Genomic DNA, 19,797 nt, shown 5'->3' on the forward strand with positions numbered 1-19,797 from the left:
GCCTTGAGCGCGTGGACGTCCGATCGAAATCTGGCTTGCCGAATGTTTTGTTCCGTGCACACTGATCGGTCGCGGTCGCGGTCGTTTTACGACGGACGTCCGCGTAGTGTGTTCCTAGCTTTAAGCTAGGAACACACTACGCGGACGTCCGTCGTAAATCGACCGCGGACGGGAATCTGGACAATGGAAATACACATAACCATGCAAACTATCGGTCGACGGACGCGGACGTGGCCTTGAGCGCACGGACGTCCGATCGAAATCTGGCTCTCTGGATGTTTTGTTCCGTGCACACTGATAGGTCGCGGTCGCGGTCGTTTTACGACGGACGTCCGCGTAGTATGTTCCTAGCTTGATCGTCGCGCGACCGCAGACGTCCGCGCAGTATGTTCCTAGCTTATCTGTCAAAATGACAACCGAACAAGTCGCCCGTGTGCGCGCTCTCTTTTGCAGTTTCAGTGCTACCAACATAAGGAAAATGTACAAAGTTTACTTCCATAGACAATTTTATTTTTTCGTCTGACTAGCAATTATTTGACTGAATGAAACGAAGATTTTATGGTAGAGGTTATGTTTACTGCATAATTTTGTCGAGTCAGGTACATCGTTAGTAGTGTGTAAACTAATAATTCAGATAATAAGCACAACGCGAAAATAACATAATGTTGGTGACACTAAAGACATTACAACAACAAACATTTCAAGTGGAGATCGATCCTGAAGAAACCGTCAAAGCACTCAAACTAAAAATTGAAGTTGAAAAAGGTAAAGATTATGCTGCCGATCATCAGAGACTTATCTACGCTGGGAAGATTCTATTGGACCATAACAAGCTTGTTAGCTATAACATAGATGAGAAGAAATTTATTGTTATTATGGTAACAAAACCTAAGGCGTCTGAAGTTCAAGCGTCGTCTACTTCCGCCCCGGAGGCCGGTGAAAGTGCGTCTACGGAGAGTGGTGACAGTAAAGACAAAGCTGCTGCTGAAGAACAGCCTAAACCTGCGACTGCTGCGGAACCCGAACACGCAGCTGAAGTGCCTGCCGCTGTCGCAGTCAACGAGCCTGACTTCGAATCCACTGTGCAGAGCATCATGGACATGGGATACAACCGACAACAAGTAGAGCAAGCGCTGCGCGCTTCCTTTAATAATCGTGAACGAGCAGTGGAATACTTAATAACAGGTATTCCTGAAGAGTTACTTCAAGAGCAAGATGTGGATGAGGGGTCTGATGAAGATCCATTAGCATTTCTGCGCGATCAACCCCAGTTTCAACAAATGAGAGCTGTAATTCAACAAAATCCTAACTTATTGAATGCTGTATTACAACAGATTGGTCAGACAAATCCTGCATTGCTGCAGGCTATTAGTCAGCATCAACAGGCCTTTGTTAGAATGTTAAATGAACCTGTTAATCCTAGTTCTGGTGCAGCTGCTGCAGTTGAAGACAGTGCCGCTGATGCCCCCCAGGCACAGCCTCCCCCCAATGTCATCCAAGTGTCAGCTCAAGACAAAGAGGCAATTGAAAGACTAAAAGCGCTAGGATTTCCAGAAGATATGGTCATTCAAGCATATTTTGCCTGTGAAAAGAATGAAAATCTAGCAGCTAACTTCTTGCTGTCTCAGAATTTTGATGACTAACATTATTGCTCTCATAAATTGTTTTCAAAGGAGAGATGACAAATAATATTATACACAAGTGTATTACAAATGTTGTCGATCTATGTCAATAGCCTAACTAATCGTTGATTGCTTGTATATTTCAAGTGTATTTTTACACTGAGTTTCACAACAATTTGTCAACATTTATGTCTAATAAATTTCTTATTGTTCAATCATTTAGTTCATTATTTTTGTACCATTCTTAAATAATAGAATTCTATTTAACCGTTGCAGACTGTATATGTATATATGACATACAATATCCAACTAATTTTGTTAATGTCTGATAAAAAGTTGTTTTTTGTGTCCCTTCATACTGGCAGCAACACAAGCACACTTGAAAATTCCTAGTGGTTAATATGATCTGGTCAAAGTAAGATGATGATTGTTTCTGTTTCTAAAAGAAGAGAGATCATTTTCATTCATTTAAATGTACACTTTGATTATGGTGAATGACTTGGATTGTTTTAAAATAGTTGCTCCAGTGCCAAATGAAAGGCATTTATTTATATTCAGAAATCCAGCATGTGTAAACTTAAAGATAATATAATCAAAACAATCTATTGAAAATTACCAGTAATTGAAATCTATTTTTGTAGTATAGTCACTAATTATTTTTAAGGCAAGACCCTTAGGATAGGTTATGTTTTTTTTGGAGAAAACTAGGAAACAAACTTGCTACATTAAAAGGTTCAGGTTCTAGGGTTGGTAACTCTCTAAAGCTTACACAAATCATAGCTCCATAGGTACAGTCATGGTATTAAAATATGTAGAGTCATCTGCAGAGATAATTAACCCTCCCTGTATATAAATTTGATTGTTTATTTTAGCTGCCAACTATACCCGTATTTCTGCTCGTGCCAATATTTACTTATCTTCATAAGGTAACAGGTACACTGCATCAAATTCGCATGTTGATGTTTAAACATGCACTACCAGACAAAAAAACCCAGCGGGTTCGGGTTCTCCGGCATCTGAGCAAAGTTCACGAGGAGTGCCCACTAGGCGGGGTCTTGGTGCCGAACGCGTTGTTAACAAGTGACTAGTGTAGTATTAATATGTATGTATTGACAAATTGACCTAGAATTTAAATACAAACTTTTGGAATTGAAACTCAGTTTTTAACCCCCGACGCAAAAACGAAGGGGTGTTATAAGTTTGACGTGTCTGTCTGTCTGTGTGTGTGTCTGTCTGTGGCATCGTAGCTCCCGAACGGATGAACCGATTTAGATTTAGTTTTTTTTGTCTGAAAGCTGAGTTAGTCGGGAGTGTTCTTAGCCATGTTTCATGAAAATCGGTCCACTATGTCGCGGTCGGGGGTTTTTTCAAAATTTTAATTTTGTGGTTAGGTTATTGTGCTAAAGAAAGTAATGATTGGGTGTTCATCGCCCTTCGCTGCTTCGGAGACAAGCGCACCATGGTACCGTCGTTATCGGCATGCGAATGCGACGGCAGTGTGCATTATGGTCTATGCCCATAACTGTTATTTATTTATTTAAACTTTATTGCACCGTAAGAGAAAGTACAGTCAACCAATTTGAATCCTAGGCCACTGTAGAACCTTTTCTTAGTCAACGTCAAAAGTGACTTCTATGGCCAATAATGGACGGTGTCAATAAGACAGGGTTCTAGAGTGGCCTATTATGATTCAAATTGGTTGACCGTACAAATGGCGAACTTTATATCTTACTAGCTTTTGCCCGCGGCTTCGCTAGCCTATGTCACTCTCCAGCCCTTCAATCAACTATCTGCACTTAAAAAATCACGACAATTCGTCGCTCCGTTTTGCCGTGAAGGACGGACAAACAAACAGGCACACACACTTTCCCATTTATAATATAAATAAATAAATATTATATGTAGGACATTCTTACTTTAGACTTTTCTTTTCTTTAGACTTTTTTTTTGTATTTGTACTTTTTATATTAAAATTTAGTGTAGTTCTTGGTTGTAATTGAGACCTTTAGAGACCTTCTACATCTCTAATTAATTGTATAGAGTTAACTTTAGTTAGAACTTAGAATTCATAGTTAGAATTAGTATACAGAGTGGGACCTGTAACAAAGGCGAATAATTGAACTGTAGGCTATTCTCCTTATACTGATCAACATTTGTTCAGTGACTTTTAAAAATTATGAAGTCTCTAAATTTTTAATTTTTCATACAAAATAAATATTAGCTTCAATGTACGCCATTATTGTTGTCATTGACGTTGTCTGTCACACTTTAGACTTAACAGAATTCGCAATACATTACCTCTTAGAAAAAACTTTCAAGGGTGATAAAAATCAAAATACAAGTTATTTTTAAAAGTCGCCGAACAAATGTTGATCAGTATAAGGAGAATAGCCTAGAGTTCAATTATTCGCCTTTGTTACAGGCCCCACCCTGTATAATAGTATCAATTGTAATTTCAACTCAATTTTAAATATTTTTTAAATACCACATGTTATGTGACGTGTAAAAGTGCCCCTGTGGCCTATTTGCTGAATAAATTATTTTGATTTTGATTTGATTTTACACAGATTGACGTCCCACGGTAAGCTCAAGAAGGCTTGTGTTGCGGTTACTCAGACAACGATATATATAATACTAGCTTTTGCCCGCGGCTTCGCTCTCGTTAGAAAGAGACAAAAAGTAGCCTATGTCACGCTCAATCCCTTCAACTATCTCCACTTAAAAAATCACATCAATTCGTTGCTCCGTTTTGCCGTGAAAGACGGACAAGCAAACAGACACACACACACACACTTTCCCATTTATAATATTAGCATGGATACATATACATAGAAAACATCCATGACTCAGGAACAAATATTCTGTGCTCATCACACAAATAAATGCCCTTACCGGGATTCGAACCCGGGACCGCAGCTTAGCATATTAGTATGGATTCTGTACCAGTTAACTATAGCACAGATTATTAAGTTTTACTAACGTAACAGATCCTTCACTTGCCTGCAAAACGATAAATACCTACGCTTTATTTAACTAATAGGTACTAATAAGATATTAGGTAAAGAAGAATAGTAGGTACAGTCACCATCAGATATATCTGAGCGGCCGGGGCGTGCAAAAATATCTGAACACGCCTTATCGCCTTGACAATAGAGGTGTGTTCAGATATTTGTGAGCACCTTGCCCGCTCCGATATTTCTGCTGGCGACTGTACGTGCCACGCGACCACACAGGCGGGCGCGTGGCGCCCCTCAGCCACTTGTTCATTCGAATGAACGCCTAGCGTAGGTATAGGTACTTAACGCGCAACTGCGAGCGAGTGACGTAGGCGTCACCATAGGATATTAAAGAATTCCTCGAATGAGGGTGTAGTGATAAAGATAAGTTTCTAAGTATTGGCTGCATGTTAAGCTGCGCGGCAGTGTACCTAATTATAGATCCCGCGGCGAGAGATATACCACAAAGTCAAAGGAAATAGTAAATTCGATGTACTTAGGATATGTTTAGGAAACTCAACGATAGAGGGCGTGAAAAACAATCATATGACGTAGTGCAAGTTGTTCGCTAGATGTCACTGCTACCCCCGCAAACTGGCTAACGACTTGTTGTCGTAAAATGTATAAGTATTTTTTGATGTTCAAATTTTTCGCTAGATGTCGCTGTACCACCTGCAAACTAGCGAACGACATTCTATGGTTAATTATATTTAATTAAATTGCAAATTTTATCATATTCATCTTTTTTGGCATGTAAGTCCGTGTAGAAATAGTCATTTATATGTGACTGGTTGGTGAATGATTACATCAAACCTATTTAGAAATCCCGCCATAAATTGTCGTTCCATGTTTAAAGGAACCTTTAGGCATGGAAAGTCACATGAAAAGTTGTAACACTTTTAACTTAATAATAGATTGCAATGCATTCGAAAACTGACTGATAACTCTATACCATACCCCATTCAAACCAGAATGAGTAGTTAGGTCAAAAAGTGTGTCCACAATCCACATGAGAGGGCATTGTTTGGGCTAGTGTCCCTCTCGCACTTACTGACAATGTCAACATTATTCAGTGACGTCTTCACTGTCATACATTGGGGATACCAGTCAATTTTCAAAGTTACTACCAAATCTACTAATACCCAATTGAAGGTTTTTTTAATTAAGCAAATTTTGATTTATTGGCATCAAAATAATTACATTGTAATTATTTGCCAATTCTTTAAAATATATTGAAACCCTGGTCTGAATATAACACTAAAATAATATAAGAAGTTATAAAGTCAGGTAATATACAGATAAAATACTACTATTATGGTAACCTCATTAACACTGGCCACACGTGCGAGAGAGACACCAGCCCAAACAATGCCCTCTCATGTGGATCGTTTTCGCTTGTCTGATACGATCGCCTTTCCGTCTTAGTGATAAGGTTCAATTTCGCATGGCAAAAATTGTGATTGCGCTGTCCCCTGTGAAGGTCTTTGACCATACTATTCAATATACTCTATGAGATAGACTACTCTCAACTCTGATTAATAAAAACACAAATATGTACTTCATACGGTATTTGCCAGTCACTTTACGCTGAAGGAAAACAGTGTCAGGAAACCAAACTACTTAATCCCTATAGGGCCTAGAATACTCTAGGTTAGAATCAGATGGAAGAACTAGGGTGCATTGGGGTAATTTCGAAGCACAGAAATGCTCGGGTAATTTCAAAAGGGGAATCTTGATATGAAGGAAATAATGATGATTTTTATGTGACTTTCGAAATTACCCCAATGCCAAAGCGAGGACTGAAGAGCCGTGACCCGTGGAAAAATACCGGGATATAGTTAGGAAGAGGACACAAAGACGGGTCTAAAGTTTTTCCGATAGATGGCTCTGTGGCTCTACGCTACGGGTATCTAAAGGCCCATAATTATGATGGAAATACTGAGATGGAAGAGCACTGGGCTAGCGATCCAGTGGTCGTGGGTTCAAGGTCTACCCCAGACAGTAAATTTTTTTCAGATTTCATTTATCTTTAAGCTTAATAGCACCGTTGACAAGTCTCTGCTTGATAAAAAAGTACCTAATCTAATAATTATAGTATTTATCAAATATCTTGGTTTACTGACAGCCATCGCAACGTATCAAAGTCCCAAACTCGACGTAAAAATTTTAGTGTATATGTGACGGTGAAGTATTATAGTGTATATGTATACATATTGAACAAATCTGAAGTTATAGGTTAAAATTAAAATAAAGAAAAAACATAGTAATACATCAAACAATTAATATTATTGATATTTATAAATAGCATTAAGTTAACATAAAAAGCTATGTTGGTATAAACTTTATTCATTCTAATTTTAAAGGCACTTTCCACAATGTCTAATAAACTTATGATCACTTGCCATGATCGATTATGTAACATTTAAGTAACAGATTTAAAATCTTAATAAAAATCTATTTAAAGTAAAAAAAAATTAAAAGATTACATCGCAACTATATATACTTATCTGCCTTTTCCACAAAAGAAGAGTGATCGTAAATTTACCTCAATCATGGCGGGGAACCAAAGGTTTATTTCATTATTTAGTTTTTAAAACAATCTTTTAATATAAATACATGATACATGTAAGGTAAAATAGGTAGAAGTAAAATATACGTACATCTCAACAAAACATGGTTATGCTCGAGCAAACAAAATGTAATTGACTTTCGAGTAAAACTTGCGACAAATACTTATCATGATAATATTATCATGCGCAGGAGCATGCTGGACAACTGACCGGCTCGAACATCGGCTCTAACATTATCGCGTATTATGAGTTTCCATACAGGTCCTTATTATGCTCCAAGTACAATAATAACAACGTTTTCACACTTTTCGCCGTCGTTTGTACCGAACCATAAATTAAATATAACAAGATCATACCATCCCATACATTAAAATAAAATGCGACCGTAACTCTACCACACATAGATGGCGCCACAAAAAAATGCCTTGTTTTTTTTTATTCGTATAATAATGGCTTTCTGCTACCAGGACACTTTGCCAATGTCAAGTAAATTACAGAGATATATAAAACAGTATAGGTAGTTTTTTTGCGAACGAGGCCTTCGCGATGCACTGGAGGATAGCTGGAGCAGCAGTACAAAGCATGATGGCGGCCGGGACCACGAACTGCCGAGTGATGTCCGTAGAATTGGTTATTCGTATCTCCAAAAGAATTATTCATTAAATGCACTCTTTGCGCAGGCTATTCACTGCATAATATCCTATCAAACTTATACATTAAACAGCAGAATGCAAAAATAAAAAATATATCGGAGGACGATCCGCCATGTTCCACGGGTCAAACGAAAGTCCAAATGCCTTGTTGCCACCGATTATTTGTAGATTGGCATTAAGTGTCAATTCCGAGCCGTAAATCTATGTCAAAAGTGACACTTAACGCCATCTACAAGTATAATCGAAAGCTACAAGACATTTTTTTTGTGGCGCCATCTATGTGTGGTGGAGTGTAAGCGCGGTCTTAAGCGGTCGCATTTTAATGTATGGGATGGTATGATCTTGTTATATTTAATTTATGACCGAACCCACATAACGTGGGATAAGGGTAGGAGATAATAAGGACGTGTTCACCTCAAGTTAGAAATTCCTCCTTATTGGTTATTGGAGATGAAACACTGAACAAGGACCTTCTAGGCATGGAACAGTTCTTTTAGCTTAAGAAAAAAGGTAAACTTGACACATTTTATAAAATAGTAACTATTACTTATGTTATAACAAAATAAGAAAATTATCACAATAATTATGATTTTTACAATTACTAGTTTAATTACATCTACCTATGTATTTGCTGAGATTTATTCTTCAAGTGTTTTTCAATAAAAAGTCACACCAAGGTTGCTTACCTAATTTCTAACGCTAAAAAAACGAAGTATACCATTATTAAAATTTCGTCGAAATGCCAGTAAAATATATTTTATATTTAGTAAATAAATAGACATCTTCTTAAGAGACAAAACCATAACATTAAGTAGTTAGATTAGGTAAACCCTTTTCTTCTAACACGGCTACGTCTAATTGCTATTTACGTGAAAGGACTCACAGATAAGTAGGTATTCAATAATTATACAAATTCTTTTCAACAAAATCTGATCCATGTTAACTGATTCTCCATATCCACTTACAACATAAACCTAATTACAAGGATTTAAACTTTTATACAATCTTTACAAATCTTACATTATCTATACACAATGTACATATTTTTATTTTCCATTTCATTATATTTTTATTTGTTTAGTAGTAGAAACAGTAGATGTAACTGTACATTGCAATATGGCTATTGCACAAAAAACTAAATATAAGCTTTGGCTTGACCATTACAAACACGTCGCTTGGCGGAAAAGAGGACCTTTTGTCAGTAGAATCTAACACATACATCAAATTATACTTCCTTACCCCCGAAACATCCAATGTCGTTAATAACAACCTCGTCATGACTTGACGAGCTTTATCGTTACTTAGTTGAGACAAAAGGTAGTCGTTACTTACTCCTCTACAGAGTACGGACGTAACTTCCTATTTTAATGTCACCTAATTCAACTCTTACCTTTTTGGTAAGCTATTATGTGATTAATAATCTTATGAATGTTTGTAAACAAGAATATTTAATATTAACAACAATAGGCAAGTGTGTAAAACCATATTCAATAAAAACTAGATGGTAAGGCTCTGTTTTTGTACAAACATACTCAAATCAGTAAACGGTTAAATACCAACAGGATTAGTGACCTAAAAAAATAACACCATTATTCCAAGAGGACGTTAAAAAATCTCCCACCCGCGTGTCGAGAAAGATTATGTTTGTTTACTGTCCAGCAATGAATATTTTAAATCAGTACATATTTGAAAATATGGTCTTTAAATTAACACCCGACTTAGAAAATGGCACACAAGTCGACTTTCACCAAGAAACTTCCAAATAATTTAAGAAAATTAAAAACAAATTTCATCATTCTTAGAATGATACAAATATCGGTAAAGGTATCTTTTAAAATAAACGGTGTTACGACATCATCCACGAGTAATAACGACGTAGTTTATATAATTATAATAACATTTACTGTTAAAACATATGACTTCCTTTAAAAAAACCAACAGAAAATTATTATAAAACAGTCGCTAACAAAACCAACATTTATCATTATCTAACAATACTTCGAATTAAGCCAATAGATCTTACACGTAATTCACATTGAACAGTTCGACATTTTTTATTTATATTACAATTAATTCTATTCCTCGTCACGAAGGCCGGACAAAGGTCGGAGGGCGCGCCGCCGACAGAAGTGGCAACTCTCCAAATGCAGCGCAGGACCGACTCGTGTGCCTCCTCGAGGCTCTCACAGCAGGCAGCGGCACACCGGTTAGCCAGCTGGGCCTCATTCTGTTTTTTGCTGACAGTACAGTTCTTTTAGTGACTTTAACTCTTCTATTAGAGCCTTGTTTTGGTTTTCGAGTACGGCGACCCGGTTCTCCAGGCACTTGATGTACTCCTTCTTCTTGCGCCGGCACTCTCGGGCGGCTTCGCGGTTCTTCAGTAACCGGAGTTCCCTCTTGCGAGTCTGGTCTTCTAGAATAGGACCTATAATGATAGTACGATTTGTTCGTGTTTAGGAAAAAGGAGTTACCACACTTATCGACGCAGAACCGCATTATTCCTATTAGAAAATGATAAAGCAGGAAGCGCTATTGTCGATCTTTTCGTTTCGGTTCGGGCAAGACAAGGCAGTTGAACATCACGACCAGGAAATTGACTAATTTATAGCTGCAAAATTACGTCCGCCGCAGACGATTGCGAAATGTTTATAGGTACGGCTATATAGTGTAGTTAGAAGCGGCCCTAATTAATAGTCAGGTGTATGCCGTAAACGCGATCAGTAATTATGGGTCATGTGAATCAAGGACCTGACCCTCATCAAGAGTATCAAGGATCAAGGCTTATATTACCAGCTAAGCAAGTTAAAAGTATTCAATTGATCGGTCAAAAAACCGGCCAAGTGCGAGTTGTACTGGCGTTGTAAGGGTTCCACCAAGGGCACACCACAAGAAGGGCTTAAGTGCCTCCTTTTTTTGAAGGAAGTCATTCTTGCGAATAATCGATTTTGCCTATTTTCATAAATTACTTGGCTAAAAATTATTAAAAAAAGATTTTTTTGAAATACTTACAAAAAGCTCTTTCATTTCATAAGTAACAGAATATAGTTAAAAAACTGATTTTTAATTTTTACTTTTAGTCCCCAAAAGTGAAGCCATAAAAACGGCATTTATGAAAAACTTTTCCTGTGCAAGTTTTATAAAAATGTTGAGGAGAGGAAAGAATACTTATTTTTCACATGTTATTTTTTATGCTAATCACTACAATTGGCGTAAATAAACACATACTTATACCGGTCGGCCCTGTAACGCGAGCAAAAAATAAACTGTAGCTTGTACTCTTCAAACTGACCAATAATTACTTCAGCGACTTTTATATCTTGTACTGATTTTTTTTTATACTACAATGTTGATTTTAATATGCAATGTACTGCGAACTTGTGATTTTAATAGCTTGACAAGCAACTAAACTGCCGACAGCCTACATTGATGGTTATTAATATTTAATTTGTATGAGAAAAAGAAGGGAAATCTGAAAATATAAATATGTATTTTTTTCAAATTATTGTACCAAATTGACATCGTTTGCGGATTATAATTTATGATTAAATCATTTCCTCGTGTTACATGCCCCACCTGTATAGGTAACATAGAAAACAACAATAACTCAGGAACAAAATATCAGAATTCTTCACATAAATAAATGCCTTTAAGGGCCCATCGGCCTAGCGGGCAGTGTTAATGGGAGTAACTGGCACTTATGTGTTTGAGATTAAGATTCCAATTCATCAAATGAATATTTGGTTAAATAACTTAATAAAGAACTTTCAATTTCTGTGAGGTAAGAGAAAAGCCTTTTTATAAGGGATAGCGGGCCGGTACCTAGTGGCAACACTAGCGTTGTGTCGTATGGTTCCGCGTCGATAAGTGTGGTGAGCCGGCAGAGCGCCGAGCGTAGTGTAGTGGCTACTAACCCGGCACGTAGAACTGGCCGTCCTGGTTGGTGGTCGCGTACTGCACGATGGCGCCGCCGCCCGCGCCGCCCGACACCGCCAGCGTGTGCAGCCCGCCGTCCGTCTGCAGCGCGCCCGCCGGGATCACTGCAACAACACACGGCTCCATTTATTTCATGTCTTAACATTTATGGAATTGCTCGATTGGTTCACTGATCATGTCAGTATTCTTCATCAGGTGTGAGATATTTAAATATAATATTAGTTATACTTGAGCGTTCTACGCGAGACAACCTGTCTAGTCATTGGAATGTCATACCTTAACCTAGCGTGGAAGGTATGACGGAGGTGAACAAGTTTAAGATTATTTCTTTAGAAACAACATAAAATAGTATAACTTATTATAGTTTATTTAGCTGTAACTAAAAACTAGGTTTAGGTTTGTGTTGACTGATGGTGTGGTGAAATATTACGATAATAATAATTTTAAATACGCAGGGCAGCTTGTGGGAGCTCTGTTACCCGTAAGGTGCCTGGGTGGGTGGGACAGAACTCTCTACCTCTGGCTTGCCTTGGCTGGCCGTCCAGCCAGAGTAGAGTCGTTGTCGCAGTGGCTTTACAGCCACTGGGAAGAAAGCTGTCTACACTTCTCGATACCCTTGAGCTCTCACACTGGTGTTGCCCTTGAGCCATTTTAGATCTCTCTTTTTGTGGGGGCGAGTCACAGTCTGCCGGAAATAAAATTGAATACCGTTTTATTAGGCAGATGGGGCAGACCTCCGGTTTTTTCGTCCCATAGTCCAGTATTTAGTACATCACTTTCATTCAATAGATCTAAAATTAACTGGGCTAATCTAAAATTAACTTCCATTAACTCTTAAATAGTCCTTACACCCTGGCGGTGCTGCCCCTGCGTGTGTCCCATGACATCGGGCAAGAGCAGCATTCGCTAGGTGTACCACCTACATTTCATTAAAGTGTCAAAAGGGCTTCTACGTGTTGGCTTGGGCTCCGCGGCGCGCAAGCCAAAGGTCCGGAATCCCTATAGTTTCCGTGACGGGAAAAGGACATCTTGATTAAAAAAATCGAAGATCAAAACCAAAAATAGGGAATCAATCATTTTTTAGGGTTCCGTACCTCAAAAAGGAAAAACGGAACCCTTATAGGATCACTCGTGTGTCTGTCTGTCCGTTGTCACAGCCAAAATTCTCCGAAACTACCGAACCGATAACCTGAAATTTGGCACACATATGTAAACTTGTGACCCAAAGACGAACATGTAATTTAAATTAAGAAAATTCAATTATAGGGGCCACTTTTGGGGGAGTAAAAGTGAAAATTAAAAATCAGTGTCTAGAACTATATGTACTGTGTTACATATCAAATGAAAGAGCTTTGTATAAGTATTTCAAAAATATTTTTTTAAATAATTTTTAGTAAAGTAATTTTCAAGTAATTTAAGAAAATAGGCAAGAAATGACCCCCCCCCCCCTATCTCCGAAACTACTAAGCATAAAATTTTCAAAAAAATACACGAGATAGTTTTCAATCTATAGATTACAGGAAAACCTACGAGAAATCTACAGTAAGTCGTATCAGCGTAAGTCGGACTTAAAATAAAAAAAAACTCAAATTAAGAATTTCACTCACTGCCGCTGCAAGGAGTTATACCAAATCTCTTGAAATTGTGTGAGCGCGTTTGAATATTACATATAAACTCATTTCTGTTTGGTTTTGTTCAAAATATCGATTATTCGCTAAAATGACTTAAATTCCTACTAAAAAGGAGGCGCTTAAGTCCTTCTTGTAGTGTACGGAACCCTTGCAACGCGAGTACAACTCGCACTTGGCCGGTTATTTTTTTTTCCTTATTTTTAATCTTGATTTAATGGTTATGGTACAAACACGCGTGTCCAATTTCAATCATAAAATCGTATGTGTAGCACTTGTTAAGTAATCAGCCTATTAAAAAGCTACTAAGGACTGAGAGGCCTGTAGCCTGAAATACATGAGTCTTCAAACTATAATGCGTTTGTAAAGATCACAAGTTAAGGGTTTCGCAGACTAAAGAATCACTAGCAATGGGGAACTTGACTGTAGTTAAAATAAAATATTTTATACCGTGCACGAAATAAAGCATCAGATAATTATAAGAAAAACATAGACAGAAGTTATTTTTAAATCCAATTTCTATTTAATAAGTCAGGTAGAAATATATAAAGTAACTGAGTTGACCGTGACGTCACTCAATTCAATTTCATATAGATTCCATATTAGCAAGTCGTTCAAATTCGTATTGACAGTTCATAAAAAGAAGCTGATTTGACTAGGAGGCAAGTAGCCTATTCACGGCCCGACCCAAATAGGTTATTCATTACTTATGCTATGGATTTTCCAATTTAGCTATAACCCTATATGGCTTAGCAATCTCGAAGTGTAACCGTTAAGGTAGTTTCTTCTATTTACTGTATGTAGCTAGAGACACATATACAATCGATTTAAGCAGCAAGCGCAAGTTTGGTATATAAAGATTGTGCCCTTCATTCATTGTAATGGATAATTAGTGCCTCTCTCTACATAATATATAGTCCAGTTTGATAATTCGTTTAAATATATTATGAAGTTAATCAACAATAAAGAAAAAAAAACACATGCCGATAACTCCACACCATCCGAGTGTGTTTTTATAAAAAAGGCTACTAAATTCCCTCAATTTTTTAGGTAGGTTATCATCATCATTATCATCCTGTCCCGGCCGGTTTCAGCCTCGGCGACAGGGTTTGTACTGAGAGCAACGGTCGCGAGCAGGTCACTGCAGGTCAGCCTCGAGATCAACCTCTGGTCTTCGAATACTTGCACTTTTTCTCTTACTGTAGGTATGCCTTTGGCCGATCTTGTGCCGAAGTCCGGCAGTGTGCAGCACATCTTCGTAGCGCAGAAGTTGGCCGCCCTGTTTCTGCTTCCCACTTTGCTATTCTGATTAGAAGATGCGCTTAGTCACTCTGTACAGGAGATTTGACCATGTGGTCGGTTGCGAAGCCGCAGACGAGTTGTGTCGCCGCATTAGATAGGCTTCAATGCCGCTGACATAGCACGGCGTAGAATTGCGGTGTTCCTGACACGATCTTCCCAAGAGAAGTTCATATTAATTAATGTCACGCACGCATTTTAATGAAATTTACCTAATGTGCGAATGTGTCTTCGGTAGAGTTACCACGTCTCAGAGGCAGCACCCTAAAGCAGCAGCACCCGCTCCGATTCTGATATTCATTTCGTCGTCAAGGTGGCACTTGGATGTTATTGTGCTCCCCTGATATCTGAATCTGTCTACTTGCTTAAGAGAGTCATCTCCGAGCCTGGCGTCAACGGGCGCTAGTGTCTCTAGCCCCAGGATTTCGGTTTTCTTGACACTTATTTTAAGGCTGAAGCGCTGATTCTCATTGAGACTCGTTATAAGCGTTTGTAGACTATTTGGGGAATCTGCCACAAAACAAATGTCGCGGTCTGAGTTACCTCCGTAATAGTGACATGAGAAGCTTTCGTGCAAGCCTTTAGTCGTGCTAGGTTAAACACACTACCATCAGTGCGAAAACGAATAGGGATGCCATCCGCTAACGTTTGTAAGGCATCTATGACGACAACAGCGAATTAAAGAGCGATAAATGACAGGATAGTATTCAGGGTTTCCGCCCCTTACACCGCATTGCATGACATCGTGTAGAAGTCTGATGAGCCTGACAAACTTAGCTGTGCACCCCTATTGTGCTAGCACGAGGCACACGACACGATTAAGCTTTCTCAAGGAGTCAAGGTCAACAAAGTTGTTAGCTTGATATGTGATAAAATGTCAAATATTAATATTAGAGAGCCATCTAGCCGAGCGTTCCCCAAAGGTGTAACGCCATCTAGGCCACCGTACCTTTTTCTCTATGGCTTTGAGGTACGTTTTTATCTTAGACTTTATCCGTCTATACGGAGTTACATATGTCTTTGGTTTATACTAAAAGATTGCATTTCCCGTTTACAGGAATCTTTGAACCTTAACATTGGGCGGCCCATAGGTCTTTTGGCGTCAGCAATTTCCCCAAGCATGACTTCACGCGGCAGTCTCTCGGGGTCCATGCGGTAAACATGTCCCAGCCAGCGGAGTCGTCTCTGTTTTAAGATTGCTGTGATGCTGCTGCAGTTAGTCTTCAAGAGAACAGCTTCATTGGTCATTCTATCTTTCCACGCATTAAGACGACGCTCTTGTTTGGCGTATGTAGTGTACTTAGAACACAAGCCTGTTATACGAGGACTTTGGTAGCAATCGTGAGTTTATTGTTCTTCCAAACACGTGAGGCAAGTTGGCCCCCATACTTGAGCAGTAATCCAGCTAAGTTATTGATGCCCAGAGCCTACTTATTTTTTTGCTGCTGTACTGCAGTAATTACCTCTTTCAGGGTAAATAGTTCATCAAGCTCTGAAATGATAGAAAGCGCCGCTAAATAATTTTTCCCCTCACTAGCTTGGAAACACGTGTTTTGTCCTTTAATACCAGCGGGTAAATAAAAACGCATTTTATCCACTAGTGGGTAAAGTAATTTGACATTGAATAAAGTCAAATTAAATGCTTTAAAATTGATAAAAGTAGGTGAATCTAGTAATAAAGATGATTTACCACCTGTGGAACTACTGGAATCAGTGATAAACGCATCTTTTGCGTTGTAGTTTCCTCGCTATAGTGAGGGGAAAAGTTTTGTGTTACACTCGGGTGCAAATGTATTGTACTTCTCGTGTGTTAAAAAACTCGCAAGTTCAGGATTCTATTCTCAAACCACTCGCTTCGCTCGTGGTTCAACTATAGAAGCCTTTCACTTGCTCGTTTTTCAATTCTACACTCGGCGTTAAAATACAACTTTGCCCCTTGTAAAACAAATAACTATTTGTACTGCATATCTGCAGCATGGCCTACATTAAGTAGGGTCTTGAAGTGCTCTCCCCCGATTCAGTATGTCTTGCTGGTAGCTGGTTTAGGTATGCATCTATACTTTAGCTATGTTTATAAATCGAATAAAAATTTTAAAGGAGTTTACATAACCGTAACTTATAGTTTTTGAGAATTAAATTACCTTTTAACTATAAACTATCCATTTACAGCCAACCGTATCATTTACTACATTATTTACAATCGTTAAATAACTTGAATACCTACTACATTCTCGCATTATTTTCAGTTGGAGGTTTTTATATGACGTCATCGGCACAACTTGTGCCGGATTACGTCATCGCGTGGAATAACAATCAGCAGCCGCAGTCGATGACGTCATCGTGTTTCTTGCATTATTGTGACAAATATACAAATTTATAGGCTTTACTTATTTAAAATCAGAGGAAAGCTAGTACATATAAATAAATAATATCTGTGCCATCACCTACCTCGCCTTGCGCAAAGTAAAACCTTGGGAGGTTGTTTTTTAAAATTATTTTTTTTTTCTAATATTTTGTAGATAAAATTATATATTTATTTATTTAGAAAATACTACTCCCATAGAAGTAATAAATAGAATAGGTACATACCTACATAGGTCGTTGATTTTACGGAACCTCATAGAAAGTAACATCCCTGAATATCAATTATGTCTCTAAGATTTATCTTGTATCTGTTAGCTAGATTTTAATTTTTTATTTTGGGATTTTAAGAAAATTGTATATATTTGTAAAGGTAGCTTTAGTTCACGCACAGTAGTATTCTCAATTGTAGACTTGTTGGACTTATATTCACCAGGGATATAGACTGAGATTACCTTTTTGATTTTTGTTGAGCTCCCGATATTTCGACGCAGTTGCATGCATCATGATCACGGAAAACAATACAAGTCTAATGAAAATAACCGTGAATCATTCAAAAATCTTATTGTAGACTTGATGGTTTGTTATAATTGATCATATCATTAAAAGATGAATTATAAAAAGTAATCCAAACTTGAATGAAAACTAGTACAATCGTATTTGTAAATTTAGTAATCTACTTAATGTTATGTTTAGAAAAATATGCACACAAATAAGAGTAGCCCAAAGCCCGTGTTACTACTAGACTATGCAATAATAAAACTGACCATTAGAATTATATGAAACAATGTTGTAAATTAATAGTTAACAACCAATGTGTGGTGAAGAAACACAGAGTGATGACACCAGGTGGTGACAACCACACAGGGACAAGATGATATCATGATTGTACCTGGTTAGTGACACAAGTCGCACACAAATTGAGTCAGCAGCAGAACATTTAACTGACCTGGCGCAAATGATAAAGGGGATGACAGCGACACTTCATTCTCGCATCCCGGTCTAGACCCCATGCGATTGTCTGTAATGTTAGCAGGCTTTATAGGCTTGAGAATGCGATTTTGTCATGATTCTTCATCGAATCTTATTCACTTGGTGTAATGTTTCAATTAGGTAGGTTCCTTTTCTTCACATGGACACTGTACTTTGGAAATAAACTTCACCATAACCCAGTTTTATGAAACTGCTGATAAAAATATACCTAAACTGACTGAAAAAGCACAATCTTTATACTTGTTCTACAAACATCTAATAAAAAGGAAAATAGTCATATAATATAATAGGCAAACCTACCACAGCATCTAGAAGGAAATTGAATCAACATATTTGTTTGACTCACCAGCTATCTCTGCTCCACCCAGATCATTCAATATTTTTCTGTATGATGGCCGCCGAGTCAGCATTTCCCGATACTTCCTTTTTGGACTGTCATCATCACTACAGCTGTCATCACTGCATGATTGCCCTTGGGAGCTCACTAATGTATTTGGCTCCGGCTTAATCTGTAAACAAATGAATTTTGATTAATTTATTTTGTTATTGTACACAATAAAACAAAGCCAAAATTAATGCAAGTAAAATATACACAAGAATTAGATAATCTTAAAAACACTTTAAATTCTCAGCCTTCTGGAATACTCTCAATGTATGTGTAATAATAATAACAAATTATTACCTGCAATGTTTGTAGAGTTCCTTGTGTTGTGTGGATAACTGAGCTTGGTTTGCTGACAAGAATAACATTTCCTTTTGGTAACTGCACAGATTGAATATTAGAAGCTGTCTGAATCACTGATTGTTGGTTTGCTTGAATCACCGATTGCACCTGTAAATTTAAGAAACAGTCACTACTAATATTGTACATAATATGAATAACTATCTATACAAAATTAAGTATTGCATAAAACAAAAATGGATGAGGATGGGTATATTATGTTTATGATAAACAGATTTTACGATATCAACAAACCTGTGCGGGTGCCTGCATTGTGGTGACGGCAACGACGTGCGGCGCGGGCCCTGCGGCCGCCGTGCCTGCTCCACTCGCCAGCGGGTCTGCTCCACCAGCGCCGCCAGAAGTTCCGTTCTCCTCCACCATTCCCTCCATGCCAACTAAGGCCACCTAAAATATTCAAGGTCAACTTTCTGTGTATCCCTTGCTTAGTCATGTGTACACACGGTATTCTTTTATTCAATCGCTGCCCCCTGGTTCTAATAAGACTTATAACGATATCCTAAAACGGACTCGTCGCGTCATAGTTGCGAAATTTTCCCTATTGCGTCTATTAGCATGAAGGAACGCGACGTATTTAACAACGTTTTGGGGATTCATATAGAAGGTTGCATGTGATCTATTATTGTGGATTATATCCATATTTGCTAACCAAAATTTTAGACCGTGACAGGTAGCAAGTTCTGTCTTCATTATGAGCACTCACCAGTTACGTATTCCTCGTCACCGTCTATGCTGCGTCCGGAGTGGGCGAACGGGATGGTACGTAGTAGCCACGTCAACTGCGAGAAGACTCGTCACTGGCGGAGACCTATGATCTTGTATGCGTCATAACAATATGGCCGAAAATTGTAGGACATGCGCGCTTTCCACCTACGGTAAATACTGACAGCGGAAAGTCATCCAAATATCAAACTTCACTTCGTTCGTGCCTTAAACCACAGATACGTGTATGGTATGGTGTAATAGGATTTAAACAATAAAACTCTACTAAAAGTAATAA

General features: G+C 38.1%; 2 protein-coding genes across 7 annotated transcripts; one reads left to right on the forward strand and one right to left on the reverse strand.

Annotated features, from left to right (window-relative positions):
- Positions 1 to 526: 526 nt before the first annotated feature.
- On the forward strand, positions 527 to 1,837 carry LOC125227968 (UV excision repair protein RAD23 homolog A). The gene has a single exon (XM_048132386.1). It carries the CDS (start codon positions 663 to 665, stop codon positions 1,641 to 1,643), a length of 981 nt encoding a protein of 326 aa, XP_047988343.1. The 5' UTR covers positions 527 to 662; the 3' UTR covers positions 1,644 to 1,837.
- Positions 1,838 to 9,488: 7,651 nt separating this feature from the next.
- LOC125227952 (cyclic AMP response element-binding protein B) lies at positions 9,489 to 19,676 on the reverse strand. 6 transcript variants are annotated; one of them, XM_048132365.1, is made up of 7 exons: positions 19,501 to 19,676; positions 19,032 to 19,184; positions 18,738 to 18,887; positions 18,402 to 18,564; positions 18,012 to 18,083; positions 11,753 to 11,878; positions 9,489 to 10,251 (listed from the first exon to the last, which is right to left on the reverse strand). In XM_048132365.1, exons 2-7 carry the CDS (start codon positions 19,167 to 19,169, stop codon positions 10,064 to 10,066), a joined length of 837 nt encoding a protein of 278 aa, XP_047988322.1. In that variant the 5' UTR covers positions 19,170 to 19,184; positions 19,501 to 19,676; the 3' UTR covers positions 9,489 to 10,063. The 6 variants fall into 6 exon arrangements, with proteins under 6 accessions (XP_047988322.1, XP_047988320.1, XP_047988321.1 ...); XM_048132363.1 differs by having other exon boundaries at positions 9,489 to 10,266; XM_048132364.1 differs by having other exon boundaries at positions 9,489 to 10,254; positions 19,501 to 19,674.
- Positions 19,677 to 19,797: the final 121 nt, after the last annotated feature.

This window comes from Leguminivora glycinivorella, chromosome 7, assembly GCF_023078275.1.
Source record: "Leguminivora glycinivorella isolate SPB_JAAS2020 chromosome 7, LegGlyc_1.1, whole genome shotgun sequence".
NCBI classification, from domain to species: domain Eukaryota; kingdom Metazoa; phylum Arthropoda; class Insecta; order Lepidoptera; family Tortricidae; genus Leguminivora; species Leguminivora glycinivorella.